This window comes from Haliotis rubra, unplaced genomic scaffold (assembly GCF_003918875.1).
Source record: "Haliotis rubra isolate DU_JTF1 unplaced genomic scaffold, ASM391887v1 Scf37, whole genome shotgun sequence".
In the NCBI taxonomy this organism is placed as follows: Eukaryota; Metazoa; Mollusca; class Gastropoda; order Lepetellida; family Haliotidae; genus Haliotis; species Haliotis rubra.
This window is the reverse complement of record NW_025767046.1, coordinates 852,501-869,015: the sequence shown is the minus strand read 5'-3', so window position 1 is coordinate 869,015 and position 16,515 is coordinate 852,501. Positions and strand designations below refer to the sequence as shown.

The 16,515-nt window shown below is 40.3% G+C and overlaps 2 protein-coding genes and 1 long non-coding RNA gene across 4 annotated transcripts in view; all 3 read right to left on the bottom strand.

Moving 5' to 3' along the window:
* Window positions 1-6,753: 6,753 nt before the first annotated feature.
* On the bottom strand, window positions 6,754-7,641 carry LOC124285800 (sialidase-like). The gene has a single exon (XM_046722067.1). The coding sequence runs from the start codon at window positions 7,639-7,641 to the stop codon at window positions 6,754-6,756; it is 888 nt and encodes a 295-aa protein (XP_046578023.1).
* A 593-nt stretch (window positions 7,642-8,234) lies between these two features.
* Window positions 8,235-11,380, bottom strand: LOC124285838. The gene is made up of 4 exons (XR_006900891.1): window positions 11,278-11,380; window positions 10,006-10,110; window positions 9,340-9,396; window positions 8,235-8,467 (listed from the first exon to the last, which is right to left on the bottom strand). It is a non-coding gene; the product is annotated as an uncharacterized LOC124285838 (long non-coding RNA).
* A 3,876-nt stretch (window positions 11,381-15,256) lies between these two features.
* Window positions 15,257-16,515, bottom strand: part of LOC124285860 (dihydropyrimidine dehydrogenase [NADP(+)]-like) — a 55,376-nt gene continuing 54,117 nt past the window's right edge. For both annotated transcript variants that reach the window (XM_046722137.1, XM_046722138.1), the window contains one exon: window positions 15,257-16,515. This exon is cut by the window's right edge and continues 2,552 nt beyond it. The gene's annotated coding sequence lies outside the window, so the exon portion shown is untranslated.

Sequence of the window (16,515 nt, the reverse complement as noted above, 5' to 3'; positions counted from 1 at the left end):
TGATACAGTGTGTATTGATCCTCCAGTAATCTATTATACATTTGGTCATGATTAGAGATACAGTTTTATGTTTTAAAATATAAAACATTGCTACTACCCCTGGGGCCTTGATGCTTTTGCCTTGAGTGAGGATTTTCAATATGGTTTTTCAATATAAACAATAACATTTCTGATAGTTTCTTTAATTAGTTTTCCTATACATATGAAAATGGTTTTCAGTTTTAATTTCTAAAATAAAAAATATTTCTACTCCCCCTAGGAGCTTGATGATTCTGCCCTCAGTCAGGCTTTTCCAACATTGATTTTCAATATAAACAATAGCAATTCAGGTAGTTTCTCTCATACGTTTTCCTATACATATGAAAATGGTTTTCAGTTTTAATTTTAAAAAATAAAACTTATTGCTACTATCCCTGGACCTTGATGCTTTTGCCTTTCATGAGTTTTCTTTCAATATGAACACTTCTGTGATTAGTTTTGCTATGCATATGAAAATGGTTTTCAGTTTTCAGTTTTGAAAGTAAAACACATTCCTACTACCCCCAGGGTCTTGATGCTGTTGCCTTTAGTGAGTTTTTTCAGTATGGCTTTTTCAATATGCACATTAACAATTCTGATTAGGCTTTTCCAAAAAAAGATTTAATATAACCATTAGCAATTCCGATAGCTTCTCGGATTAGTTTTCCTATACATATAATATTTTTAAAAAACATTGCTTTTCACCCCTATGGCCTTGATGACTTTGCCTTTAGTGAGAATTTTCCAATATTGTATTTTTTCAATATAACCACTCAGATTAGTTTTCCCCTGTACACATGAAAATAGTTTCCTTTTTTAGAATAAAAAAACTCATTGCTACTACCCCTAGGGCCTTGATGACTTCGCCATTAGTGAGAATTTTCCAATATTGTTTTTCAATATAAACGTTAGCAATCCGATAGTTTCCCGGATTAGTTTTCCTATGCATATAATATAAAAAAACATTGCTACTACCCCTAGGACCTTGATGATTTTGCCTTTAGTGAGGTTTTTCCATTATTGTTTTTCAATATGTACAACAGCAATTCCGATAGTTTCTCGATTTAGTTTTCCTATACATATAATATATAAAAACATTGCTACTACCCCTAGGGCCTTGATGATTTTGCCTTTAGTGAGGTTTTTCCATTATCATTTTTTCAATATATACAACAGCAATTCCGATAGTTTCTCGATTTAGTTTTCCTATACATATAATATAAAAAACATTGCTACTACCCCTAGGGCCTTGATGATTTTGCCTTTAGTGAGGTTTTTCCATTATCATTTTTCAATATATACAACAGCAATTCCTGATAGTTTCTCGATTTAGTTTTCCTATACATATAATATAAAAAACATTGCTACTACCCCTAGGACCTTGATGATTTTGCCTTTAGTGAGGTTTTTCCATTATTGTTTTTCAATATGTACAACAGCAATTCCGATAGTTTCTCGATTTAGTTTTCCTATACATATAATATATAAAAACATTGCTACTACCCCTAGGGCCTTGATGATTTTGCCTTTAGTGAGGTTTTTCCATTATCATTTTTTCAATATATACAACAGCAATTCCGATAGTTTCTCGATTTAGTTTTCCTATACATATAATATAAAAAACATTGCTACTACCCCTAGGGCCTTGATGATTTTGCCTTTAGTGAGGTTTTTCCATTATCGTTTTTCAATATATACAACAGCAATTCCGATAGTTTCTCGATTTAATTTTCCTATACATATAATATAAAAAAACATTGCTACTACCCCTAGGGCCTTGATGATTTTGCCTTTAGTGAGGTTTTTCCATTATCGTTTTTCAATATATACAACAGCAATTCCGATAGTTTCTCGATTTAATTTTCCTATACATATAATATAAAAAAACATTGCTACTACCCCTAGGGCCTTGATGATTTTGCCTTCAGTGAGAATTTTCCATTATCGTTTTTCAATATAAACATTAGCAATTCCGATAGTTTCTCGGATTATTTTTCTTGTACATATGAAAAGTGTTTCTGTTTATATTTTTTTAAATAAAAATGATTGCTATTACTCCTTGGACCTTGGTGATTTTGCCATTAGTGAGAATTTTCAATATTGTTTTTCAATATAAACGTTAGCAATTCCGATAGTTTCTTGGATTAGTTTTCTTATACATGTGATACAAAAAACATTGCTACTGTCCCTAGGGCCTTGATGATTTTGCCTTTTTCCAATATTGTTTTTCAAAATAAACATTAGCAATTCCGATAGTTTCTCGGATTAGTTTTCCTATATATATGAAAAGGGTTTTCAGCTTTAATTTTTGAAAATAACAAACATTGCTACTACCCCAAGGGCCTTCATGATTTGCCTTCAGTGAGAATTTTCCAATGTTGTTTTCAATATAAACATTAGCAATTCCGAAAGTTTCTCGGAATAGTTTTCCTATACATATGATATAAAAAACATTGCTACTGTCCCTAGTGCCTTCATACTTTGCCTTAAGTGAGTTTTTTACATTATTGTTCTACAATATAAACATTAGCAATTCCGATAGTTTCTCGGATTATTTTTCCTGTACATATGAAAAGTGTTTCTGTTTATATTTTTTTAAATAAAAATGATTGCTACTACCCCTAGGGCCTTGATGATTTTGCCATTAGTGAGAATTTTCAATATTGTTTTTCAATATAAACGTTAGCAATTCCGATAGTTTCTCGGATTAGTTTTCTCATACATGTGATACAAAAAACATTGCTACTGTCCCTAGGGCCTTGATGATTTTGCCTTTTTCCAATATTGTTTTTCAAAATAAACATTAGCAATTCCGATAGTTTCTCGGATTAGTTTTCCTATATATATGAAAAGGGTTTTCAGCTTTAATTTTTGAAAATAACAAACATTGCTACTACCCCAAGGGCCTTCATGATTTGCCTTCAGTGAGAATTTTCCAATGTTGTTTTCAATATAAACATTAGCAATTCCGAAAGTTTCTCGGAATAGTTTTCCTATACATATGATATAAAAAAACATTGCTACTGTCCCTAGTGCCTTCATACTTTGCCTTAAGTGAGTTTTTTACATTATTGTTCTACAATATAAACATTAGCAATTCCGATAGTTTCTCGGATTATTTTTCCTGTACATATGAAAAGTGTTTCTGTTTATATTTTTTTAAATAAAAATGATTGCTACTACCCCTAGGGCCTTGATGATTTTGCCATTAGTGAGAATTTTCAATATTGTTTTCAATATAAACGTTAGCAATTCCGATAGTTTCTCGGATTAGTTTTCTCATACATGTGATACAAAAACATTGCTACTGTCCCTAGGGCCTTGATGATTTTGCCTTTTTTTTTCAATATTGTTTTTCAAAATAAACATTAGCAATTCCTATAGTTTCTCGGATTAGTTTTCCTATATATATGAAAAGGGTTTTCAGCTTTAATTTTTGAAAATAACAAACATTGCTACTACCCCAAGGGCCTTCATGATTTGCCTTCAGTGAGAATTTTCCAATGTTGTTTTCAATATAAACATTAGCAATTCCGAAAGTTTCTCGGAATAGTTTTCCTATACATATGATATAAAAAACATTGCTACTGTCCCTAGTGCCTTCATACTTTGCCTTAAGTGAGTTTTTTACATTATTGTTCTACAATATAAACATTAGCAATTCCGATAGTTTCTCGGATTATTTTTCCTGTACATATGAAAAGTGTTTCTGTTTATATTTTTTTAAATAAAAATGATTGCTACTACCCCTAGGGCCTTGATGATTTTGCCATTAGTGCGAATTTTCAATATTGTTTTTCAATATAAACGTTAGCAATTCCGATAGTTTCTCGGATTAGTTTTCTTATACACAGAATATATAAAAACATTGCTACTACCCCTTGGACCTTGGTGGTTTTGCCTTTAGTGAGTATTTTCCAATATTTTTCCTATACATGTGATACAAAAAACATTGCTACTGTCCCTAGGGCCTTGATGATTTTGCCTTTAGTGAGGCTTTTCCAATATTGTTTTTCAAAATAAACATTAGCAATTCCGATAGTTTCTCGGATTAGTTTTCCTATATATATGAAATGGTTGTCTTTAAGGACAAATTTCCAATATTGTTTTTCAATATAAACATTAGCTGATTAGTTTTCCTATACATGTGAAAATGATTTACAGTTTCTATTTTTGAAAAAATTAAACCCATTGCAACTACCCCTAGGGCCTTGATCCTTTGCCTTTAGCGAGGTTTTTCAATGTGGTTTTGCGATAATATATTATAAATATTTCGGATTCACATCTATTGTGTATTGACAGATACAATCTTCAGGTAATCGTAAATGTGCTTTAATAAGATGCCACAAAGCATTAGGCGCAATAAAACACATGATTAGGTAAAAAATTAAACTTGCTTTGTGACCTCCCGTCTAACACAGTCCTCCTGGAAACAAGGTCATTGACATCAGCCACCTCTCCATCCAACCCTTTCATAATGTGCCTTTACTTACCTTCCCTTACAAACACAACACCTGGATAACCTGTGACCTCTACACACGTGACTAGAAGAGCCAATGATAGTGTTGCTGCCGTGATGTTATTTTAACCAAGGATCTTAGCTGTGGCCAAAGCAGGATCTGAATGGCCGCAGGAGTCGGGAGAATACCTGAAAATAATTATATAAATCGCTTAAATTCAGTCGTGCATTCAAAACTTAAGGCAAGTTTAAACAATATGTATCCTTCTTGAGGAGTAAAATTAAAATTAAATGCTTTCGTTTCAAACTACTCAACTTTTCATAGGGATAATCAGATATGTCATTCTATGTAAATATACACTTGACATACTAAGAGAGTCAGCTCTAGTTTTAAAGATAAATAAAATAAAAATATTATCCCTTACAGAAGTTGAGACGCACCTGCAGGCACTCACAGACACTAGAAGACACTAGAAGATACTGGCAAGTATGTTTCATGTATTTGCATCGTGATTCTTGATTGAACCAATTCGCTTGGGCCCGGTGCTCATTTAATTCGAAATGAACAAGGCAGCCAATTGCTTTGAAAAAACCTTGCAGTACTCAACTCATGAGAGACTATTTGGGTAGATTATGACAAATTCTACCATCACTTCAGTAAATACTGGATTGTGATTGGTTAATCAAATTCATTCAGAGGTATATAATCACATTATATACCTCTGATTTTCCAACACAGTATGTTTGGTTTTTTAAAATCTTCATAACGCGGTTATGGTAGAATGGAGATAAACGTACTGTATTGGAAAGTCAGAGGTATATAACGAAATTATAATACCTTTAATTTTTTTATTTGAAACCTCACGCTACGCGGTTTTAAATCAAATTTAGAGCTATTAAAATTTCGTTATACACCTCTGATTTTCCAACACAGTATGTTTATCTCCTAATTATTCATTTGATGATATTGATTAAAGACAGGTGAATTAACCTACCCGACGAATGCGTTTGCGGATGCCTTTTGCTGTAGACACCCCTGCAAGTAAAGCAGTAAACACATGATATTAGTGATGACAGTTTCCATATACTAGCGAGAACTTCACCTTCTGTCCCACACATCTCCCTCAGTCTATACATCCCCAATCATGCATCACATTCAATCACCGAATGGCCCTGAATATCCGAGTTAGAATTGATCTACAGAAACCCATGTTTGTTGTAAGAGGTGACTAACTGGGTCGGGTGGTCAGGCTGGCTGACTTGGTTGACACATGTCATCGTATCCAAATTACGTAGATCGATGTTCATGCTGTTGATCACTGGATTGTCTGGTCCAAACCTGACTGGTTACAGACCGCCGCTATAGCTTGACTATTGCTGAGCGCGGCGTTAAACAACAAACAAGAAATAAACAAACAAACAAACCATCCCCGAACAGATGGTGCATGAGGATATGACTCTGAAAATATGTAATTTTGATAGAAAAAAGCAGCTACGTTGAAAAGAAGCCACGCCGAGGGACGAGATTCTGACCTAAACCAGTGTAAAACACAGACTTGCTCCATGGAGAGCTGTAGTATTAAAGTAAGGGCTGGGTGAAATGGAAAATGATATGGCTTAAAGGCCGTGAGAAACATTAAATAATGTGTTAGTACATGTAGTTGTGGATGTTCGACTATCTCTTCAAGAAATTAGTTATTACGTTCATAATTGTTGTTGTAAGCAACGTGTTGATTTGCAGATTTTACGAGCGCTTCCTGTTTGCCTCACATGTACTGACAATGATTTATGAACACATGGTCATAATTAAAACTGAATAAAACAACACTCTGTTTTCTCTATAATACGAAATTATATATTTTCTAGACTCCTTGATTTCTAAAACTATGTCACTAGATCTAATCCCAATACATGTATAATTTTATAATCATATTTGAATTTTTAATAATATCGTAAATTTGACTTTTTAGTCTATTTAGATTTTACTTAGTATACACTGAACGTTTTTTTCAGCAAATGAATAGTGTGAAACGCTGTTTGAAATGATCATCCCTGTTTGAAATGATCAACACTTATGCTGGGTGTTCCTCGACCAACTTTCGCTGAATTCAAGTTATTCAACACCCTTCCGTGAATCTCCTGCCTTCTATAATTTGAGCAGACAGTGTTATACCTGAACGTGAAGCATGTGATATGGCTGTTTTATCTCTGTTTGTGAAAGAGTTCTCAAAGGGGATACTACATCAGGGGAACATAAGACCTTATTGGAAAGGATGTCAGTCAACATTGTGACTACTCTCACCTTCTTGTGGGATGCTGTCATCTGCTGCTGGTGTTGTTGCACGTGAGATGCTGTCATCTGCTGCTGGTGTTGTTGCACGTGAGATGCTGTCATCTGCTGCTGGTGTTGTTGCACGTGAGATGCTGTCATCTGCTGCTGGTGTTGTTGCACGTGAGATGCTGTCATCTGCTGCTGGTGTTGCTTCACGTGGGCCGTGGGCATCTGCCGTTGGTGTTGCTGCACGTGAGATGCTGTCATCCGCTGTTGGCGTTGCTGCACGTGGGCTGTGGGCACCTGCTGATGTTGCTGCACGTGGGCCGTGGGCATCTGCTAGCGTTGCTGCACGTGAGCTATGGGCATCTGCTGGTGTTGTTCCACGTGAGCTATGGGCATCTGCTGGTGTTGTTTCACGTGGGCTGTGGGCACTTGCTGATGTTGCTGCACGTGGGCTGTGGGCACCTGCTGGTGTTGCGGCACGTGAGCTGTGGGCATCTGATGCTGGTGTTGCTGCACGTGAGCTATGGGCATCTGATGCTGATGTTGCTGCACGTGTGCCGTGGGCATCTGCTGGTGTTGCTGCACGTGAGCTATGGGCATCTGATGCTGGTGTTGCTGCACGTGAGCTATGGACATCTGATGCTGGTGTTGCTGCACGTGAGCTGTGGACATCTGATGCTGGTGTTGCTGCACGTGAGCTATGGACATCTGATGCTGGTGTTGCTGCACGTGATATGCTGACACCAGCTGTTGGTGTAGTGGTAAATGAACTGTGCACACCTGCTGTTGGCGTGGTGGCCCTTGAGATATGTACACTCAGTGCTGGTGAGAGGGCACGTGCAACATCGCATTTCATTTCATCTCTCACAATGGAACGTAGTGACATCCTGATATATTAAACAAACTTGCAACGATCAGAAGAATCTATTATTTAAAACATACATTATTGCTATACTTTCCAAACTGGACAAAACTAAAGATATAAGCTTCATTTTTCAGTAGAAAACCAACGATTGTTATTGAAAACTAACCAGAATACATAACGTATAAGGAACAAAAAACAATTCAAAATGTCCCGACAGCTCTTATAACACGGGGCGGTGGGGTAGCCTAGTGGTTAAAGCGTTGGCTCGTCACGCCGAAGACCCGGGTTCGAATCCCCACATGGGTACAATGTGTGAAGCCCATTTCTGGTGTCCCCCGCCGTGATGTTGCTGGAATATTGCTAAAAGCGGCGTAAAACAAAACTCAGTCAGTCAGTCAGTCTTATAACACCAAACACATGCCTATAATATCGATGCTTGAACGATTTTGGGGGGTTCGCTTTTTACCCTTTTATGCAGCTAAATAGATGACTGCGAGGAACGTTCAGATGTGATTTCTGGGAAAACGTTTATGTTTCATCTTTATGCAAGTTCATTTAATTCTCACGTAAAATTAATCACGATTGCAAAAGCAATGTTTTTTTCTATTACAGCACCCTCCCTGAAACTGTGTATTTAACTTAATAGCCAAAGGTTCTCTAATATGAAGGACAAGTTACAACATGGATGTAGGATAAACGTCTTTAAACACTTTGTCTTATTTTAGTCTATTTTTATCATCGCTGCCTTTCAACCCAAACCAAGTACCTGTCCTCGTGTGGAGGCTGTGCCATGTCGGACCTTGATCCAAGCTGTTCTGTGTTGGTGGTCTGGCTACCAGAGCTTGCGCTTTGAGAAACAAACATCAGTGGCTGAACATTTTATTGTTAACTTATATTTTAAAGCAATATTACCATCAATCCAGTGTACAGATACTACTCAACATTCGCTAAGGAATACAACTTGACCATATAGTAGCCATATACATGTATTGGGAACAACAAATTGAGTTCATATCAGTACTTAATTTTATCTAAAGATTTGTCTTTAACTTCCCCGTCAGTAACCAAATCGATTACATACCGCTCACATTTTGATAGGGGTAGTCAGATATGTCATTCTATTTAAATTTGCACCTGACGTTATGAGTGAGTGAGTTTAGTTTTACGCCGCACTCAGCAATATTCCAGCTATATGGTGGCCTGACATTATGAGAATCAGTCTATGTATCATGGAAAGATAAGAAACTATTCCAGTCAAAAGCGGAGCAATGTGTTATTCTATAATTAGATTATATTTCAGAGTGTAGGAGAGAAGTTCATAGTCTAAATAAGTTGGACCGCCTCCGTGGTGTAGTGGTTAGAGCGTCCGCCCGGAGAGCGGAAGGTCGCGGGTTCGATCCCCGACCGCGTCATACCCAAAGACGTTAAAATATGGTACGTGTTGGTCCCTGCCTGGCGCTCGGCATTAATGGGTACAACAAGGACTGGTCGGCTCGGAGTATAATGTGTCTGAGTGGGGTATTCATGCTTCACTGCGGCGTGGTATCTCAGTGGGCCAGCACTATAAAACCAGCTTAAGTCTGGGCTAGTACAAGCAGCCGCACATAAACATACACACGCATGCACGTCGTCATATGAGCGAAATATTCTCAAGCACGACGTTAAACCCACTTTCACCTCACCTCACCTAAATAAGTTTAATGACGACAGGACACTTACGAGTCATAGAACATCAGTTCATTGTCCGGGCTGGTGGCTGTTGTCAGTTTCCTTGCACTGAAACCACACACCACAAGTTGTATATAAATGTCCAGAGCACACCAGATTGTTATCCAACTGAGGATATCGTGGACGATGACATATTTGAAATGGACAGCTTAATTTGTTTGGGGAATGTTTTCTTGCTTATATTTCCACTCTATATCTAAGCACTGGCCTTCTTTCGGAATTTCCGAACCTAGTCATATTTCAGTGTGTGGATTTTATCGAAAAAATGTAAATTGCCCAAGTAAATACTTGAAACAATAATTTTGCTTCAGAACTAAAAAACAGACTGTCAGGCACAAAAATACATAGCTGCAAGGTGTTTTGTGATAAACAATACATAGACTCATTGTTCCAATTAAACAATTATCTGATTTTGATAATGTAGTTGAAAAGGACATCTATCCTCCATACAAATCAACAAGAATATCGAATGGTCGGTCCCTTTGTGCCAGAGGGAGAAACCAACTTAGGTTGATCAAGTCCTTAACGAATGTACAGTTCAGAGTCGTTGTTTCGTGTGGTCAAGTGCTTTGGTATGAAATATGGTCACTCTAACCCAGCCCGGGAGTCTATGATGTTTAATATTGCCTCCCTGCTACACGAAGGCTTATGTCTGACCTGTCTGCAGGCTTCAAGGCGAGAAGAGACTGCATGTAGAAGGCCTGGATCTCCTGCTGGTTCAGGGCGGGGAGTTCCGGTGAGCTTGGCGGCTCGGGGGACTCGCTGTAATTGGGAAATATTGTGAGGTTAGGTTTTAGTTAGACCACGACCCTCAACCCACCCCTCTCACAGACCACGGCCCTCCACCCACCCCTGTTACAGACCACGACCCTCTACCCACCCCTTTACAGACCACGACCCTCAACCCACCCCTCTCACAGACCACGACCCTCTACCCACTCCTCTCACAGACCACGACCCTCCACCCACCCCTATTACAGACCACGACCCTCCACCCACCCCTGTTACAGACCACGACCCTCTACCCACCCCTCTCTCACAGACCACGACCCTCTACCCCCACCCCTGTAACAGACCACGACCCTCTACCCACTCCTCTCACAGACCACGACCCTCCATCCACCCCTCTCACAGACCACGACCCTCTACCCACCCCTGTTACAGACCACGACCCTCTACCCACCCCTCTCACAGACCACGACCCTCCACCCACCCCTGTTACAGACCACGACCCTCTACCCACCCCTCTCATAGACCACGGCCCTCCACCCACCCCTCTCACAGACCACGACCCTCCACGCCCCTCTCACAGACCACGACCCTCCACCCACCCCTCTCACAGTCCACGACCCTCCACCCATCCCTCTCACTGACCACGACCCTCTACCCACCCCTCTCACAGACCACGACCCTCTACCCACTCCTCTCACTGACCACGACGCTCCAGCATGCCCTCTCACAGTCCACGACCCTGTACCCACCCCTCTCACAGACCACTGCCCTCCACCCCACCCCCTCTCATAGACCACGCCCCTCCACCCCTATAACAGACCACGCCCCTCCATCCACCCCTCTCACAGACCACGACCTTCCAACCGCTCCTCTCACAGACCACGATCCTCCACCCACCCGTCTCTCAGACCATGACCCTCCACCCCCACCCCCTCTCATAGACCACGACCCTCCACCCCCTCTAACAGACCACGCCCCTCCATCCACCCTTCTCACAGACCACGACCTTCAAACCGCTCCTCTCACAGACCACGATCCTCCACCCACCCGTCTCTCTGACCACGACCCTCCACCCACTCCTCTCACTGACCGCGATCCTCCACCCATCCCTCTCACAGACCACTACCCTCCACCCCCTCTCACAGACCACGACCCTCCACACACCTCTCTCACAGAGCACAACTACGCTCCACCTACCCCTCTTTTTCTGGGAGTGGCTCCGAAGCACTGGCCCCGCCGTTGTAGATGTCCTCGGGGGAGCTCACTGTCTCCACTGGGGGCAGCCCAGTCCCAGCGTAGTTTATTCTACATAAATGGATGTTAAGTACATGGACTCCGATCCACAAAGCGTTCGTAGCTCTACGTCATTCACAAGTGATAAACTACACGCCTATATAGTGACGATAACGTTACGAGCACTTTGTGGATCCTGACATTGCTGTTTGAGAAATGGAAGACAAAATGTAAAGACATAATATAGAATATTACATTTCTAAAACTAAAAACAGTCAGTGAGTGAGTTTAGTTTTACGCCGCTTTTTAGCAATATTCCAGCAATATCACGGCGAGGGACACCAGAAATGGGCTTCACACATTGTGCCCATGTGGGGAATCGAACCCGGATCTTCGCTTTAACCAATAGGCTACCCCATCGTCCCAATACGAAAAAGACGTTAACGAACACCGTAGTTATTCTTATTACTGTAGTCTGTCATGGCGGGTTCTTTCACTTGTTTTGAGCTGTATATATTCTTCAAACGAAGAGAAGAACGCAGAAATATATTCTTGTATTGAACGTTCGATACGTAAAATATCCTTGAGCTCCCCTTGACATGCAAACACACGATGACGGAAAAGTATAATAATTAGTCCATTTATATTGCGCTACATCCACACCGACAGCATGATCATAACGCAGATAAGATAGAATTTAAGAGTCACTTGTAAAACTTAGAGAAAAGATAAGCAGCATCCCTACCTTCTGATGCCGATAACTCTCCGAGTGTTGCCATGTCCGTCCCTCGCAGGGGGCGGTGGCCCTTCTTGTCTGTGGGTAAAACAATGTCATGTCTACTTCAGACCACACAATGTTATTATGTTCTCTTTATCTAGCCAAACCAATAAACTGCATAGATGTATTCCATGGCAAATGTAAATGTCTAGTATATACATTCTCCAACTGGCGTCTTCATTTCAGGATGTACAATTGTATTATGATTCTATACAAGTTGTAAATATGTCGGACTTCAAACAATAAATTTGTATACACATGAGAGGGAATGTAAATGCATATGCGAAATCATAAGCATCGATCTACGCAATTGTGACATGATAATATGAATTAACCAAGATTGTAAGTCTGAGCACCCCGTTAGTCGCCTCTGTCCACAAGCTTGGGCTGCTGTAGACTAGTTCTAACCCGGATCTTTATGGGGTGTTAGGAACTTACACACAGTAGGACTGTGAAGTTTGCATTTGGTCAACAATATATTGGATTTGTCACGTAACAAAGTGGCATACGAACACTGATGGGGGGTCTGAAGAACATTTACCAACTCTCATTATGTTTGGTTCCAAGAAATGTTATTTTTAGGGGGAGGAGCCAGCAAAGTTCCATGCAGATCAACAAGCCATGGCAACCGCATACATATCTGTGTGAAGTTGTGGTTTTCGTTTAATAAAAATCATTGCTATTAAATTCTACGAATAAAAAGGTTAAAAACATACCCGTTATCCATTATCTGGAAACTAAATCCTCTTTGACGTAGTAAATCTTTACTACATGCAACTTTAACTCTCCGAGCGCTGATGCCTGCGTAGAGTAGAAAAGGCGGCTGGCCTTCTGTGACGTCACAAGTGTGTAACGCGTCACGGGCATTGTGATGACGTCATAGTGTTGTAAACGTCACATCTTTAGGTCTACGCGACTTGCATTCGGCTGCCGACGATCTAGTGAGTTAACAGTGGTTATAAGCAGTCAGGATGTTGACTACACATGCGGCGGCGTCGCATGAGTTTAAAGCAGGATTTTACTGCAATCGGAATAACAACAAAAATATATTCGACATTTCAGAAACTGACTGGCCTGATTTTGTCTGCTCATTTGCTAAACCAGGGCCCCGTATCACAAAGCTTTCGAAGCGCTGCGACTGTCATACCTCCTATACTGTAACATAGCCTTACGACAGTCGTAGCGCTACGATAACTGTGTGAAACGGAGCCCAGCTACTTTGACTTTGCTCCTGTGTGATTATTGTTGAAAATATATTTAGTAATGCATATTCATCCCCAAAATAAAACGATTTACGCCACTTGTGTTTTCCTAGTGTCCAACTTAAAACACTTTATGTCCTAGGTGGGGAGGTGAGTAGCCTAGCAGTTTAAGCGTTCGCTGAAGACCCAGGTTCGATTCCCTACATGGGCCCAATATGTGAAGCCCATTTCTAACCACTAGACTACCCCACCGCCAAGTTTGTTAGTGACTAATTCTAAGGAGTAACCACTACGATTCAATGCGGTGGATGGCGGCAAATGTCTTCAGTACTAGGTCGGGCACAGTGGTAGATGCTACAAAACAGTAAAGAGTTGCGTTCCTTAGCCACGCCTGGATCCGCGGATCGTACACTTGAATCCAAGTTTTGCCGATTAACCTCTGTGCTGGCCAGTTTTAACCAAGTGGTGAACATCCACATAGAAGACCCAATTTGAGTGTACACCCGCATAAAGTTGACATGATGGCCATAGTGTTGAAAAGGCCCAGGTAAAGGCAGAGTAGAACTGGCCCTCAGCCATGTGGTGCTTGTTATAAGAGGCAAGAACTGCAGGTGGTCAGACTCCCTGGCATGTAGATACATGGTATCACAACTGCATAGATCAATAATCATGATGTCACTCACTTGATTGTCTGGTCCAGACTGGATTATTTAGGGACCGCCATATAGCTGGAATATTGTGGAGTATTGCACTAAACAAGTCAATAGTGTTCAAAACAATCTTACCCCAATCCTTTTAATTACTTGGTGCATTATTATCTGAAAATTCTGGGATGCCGGTTAAGATGGTGTCCTGGTTTGGTTATCCATCATGCATGCAATATGTGAAGTCCCCTATACTGTGGAAATCATGGAATATTGGTAAAAGCAGTTTAAATCCCACAGAGAGTGATACAGTGCTATGGTGTGTGATAGAGTGCAGGTCACAAATCAGGTGATGTTAAACAACATTGGTCAGGGACAGTCCTTGATGGGTGACTGTGCTTGGCTGCTTGACTCCTGAGAGTTTCTAAGACTTCAGTCCTGCCCCACAACGAAGCACCTATGTGGTCGTACCTAAGGCAATTAAGTTTGTTCAAAATGCCTTTGTTCACCCATCGTAAAATGAATACCCGGTGGGATAAGTCATTGACTATTTATTAAACTTCTAGCGCCTCACAGGCAGCTTGGGTTATCCGGGTAATAATGTCCAGCATGTTGTATGTGCTTAGAGCACGTCCCTGCAGCGTGGAGTTCAGCACTATGGAAGTGGCCAATTATTATTATTTATTATTACATAACCAGAGTAAAGCAACTGGTGTACCTGAAGTATGTACTCAAATTTATATGAAGCTGAACATGATCCACTTACAAGACAATATGGGATACTATTTGTATGACACCATGACCAAGCAGCTGAGTGAGTGAGTGAGTTTAGTTTTACGCTGCTTTTAGCAATATTGCAGCAATATCACAGCGGGGGACACCAGAAATGGGCTACACACATTGTACCCATGTGGGGAATCGAACCCAGGTCTCTGGCATGACAAACGAACGCTTTAACCACAAGGCTACCCCACCGCCTCCAAACAGCTGATCATACACATTCATGTTCCTCTCTCCAGGTATCCCTATCAACAGTTGAGTAGCATTGGTACCTGAAAATTGTTCATCAGCTTGAGGCACCAGGCAGTTACCCTGCACTGGGCTATATTGCAGTTGTAGGAAAGTAAAGAATTAGTCTCAACCAGACAAACCAGTGATTAATATCATGAGCACCAACCCAAGTATTTGGGTTATTATGACCACTAAATCCATTTAATCGTCTCCTACTACCAGCGTGGGTTGCTGAGCACGTTCCGCTTCAAATCCTAACTGGGCTGTCTTTTTTAAAAATATACAATATATAATGAAAAAAAAAGCAATTTGACTTTTTAGGTCTGATTTTATTTCCAGTAGTCTACATTTGCATATATACTTCCCATATGAGTTACATGATGAAGCACTTCACATGCTATTTTCATATTACAAGAGATTTTACATGTTTTCTACATGATTTTATTTGTGTCACACATACCAAAGGTGGCTTACACAATCAATCTTAGCATTAAATAAGCATTACTCCAACATCTTAACATGGACTTGCGCCGACTTAAGACAGTCATGGTGTGAAAATGGTTTTGTACAACCCTGGTTGAGTTCTGAATACACTCTACATAGACCTCAGTTGGCAGCCCAACCATGGCGACTCTCTAACACTGACTTTGTCTAAGTTTACCACAAAGCTACCATGATGGCGATACCACTGTAACTCTCATATTCACATAGACTTACTTTAGTCATAGCTCTTAGCCATCTCTGTTGAAGGGAGCTGACCTACCAGCCTCTGAATAGTGTGTGACTGTATAGGCACTACACTGGTACCAATGCAATATACCCCAGGGTATAAACTAGGCTAGCCCAGTTTAACCCCGGGTATAGTCTGGGACAGGGGTATACTCTGGCCTGTTACACCGGGTACACACAATACATACAGGAAACTGACCGATCAAAATATCTCACAATGAGAAAATAACAATCAACAAACATTTGACATAAAAATTCCATCAGAGGCCTATAGATGACCTATAATACGACTGATTAACTATCGCCATGTTAAAACAACAACTGATCTCTGAATGACCAGACTCAAACACCCAACTGGCCCTTGCCTACTGACTAAACCTCAACCGCACCCAATACATTGTTAGAAGAGCACAGCTTGAGAGTGAGTGACAGATAAGAGTTTGTTTTTTAACATTGTTAAGACTAGTATTTTCAGTTAGATCACATCGCATCACCAAAGTGACAGAAGTCTTATATGTTTACCTCTCACATGCCGAAAATACAGGCAAGGAGCACGCAAATAAAAAAAATGATAAACGGTGAGACAGGGAGTCAAGCCCAGATTACAATCTTCAGTGGCCACTACATAACTCTCTAGTTATGATTCATGAATATTTTGGAGGATATTTTTTTGAAAATTAAGCATACAAAATATCCCCCCAAATATTCATGATCCTTAACCGTATATACAATGGCACCATCAAATTTAGGATCAGGTTGAAATGAACACAAAATCCTACATCAACAACTTCAAAAGTGGATCCATGCAAAAGATGTAACAGTCAACTGCTCCTATGGA

Bases quoted from the DNA above. Each gene is read 5' to 3' on its own strand.
- LOC124285800 (XM_046722067.1), bottom strand. From the start codon at position 7,641: ATGTCACTACGTTCCATTGTGAGAGATGAAATGAAATGCGATGTTGCA.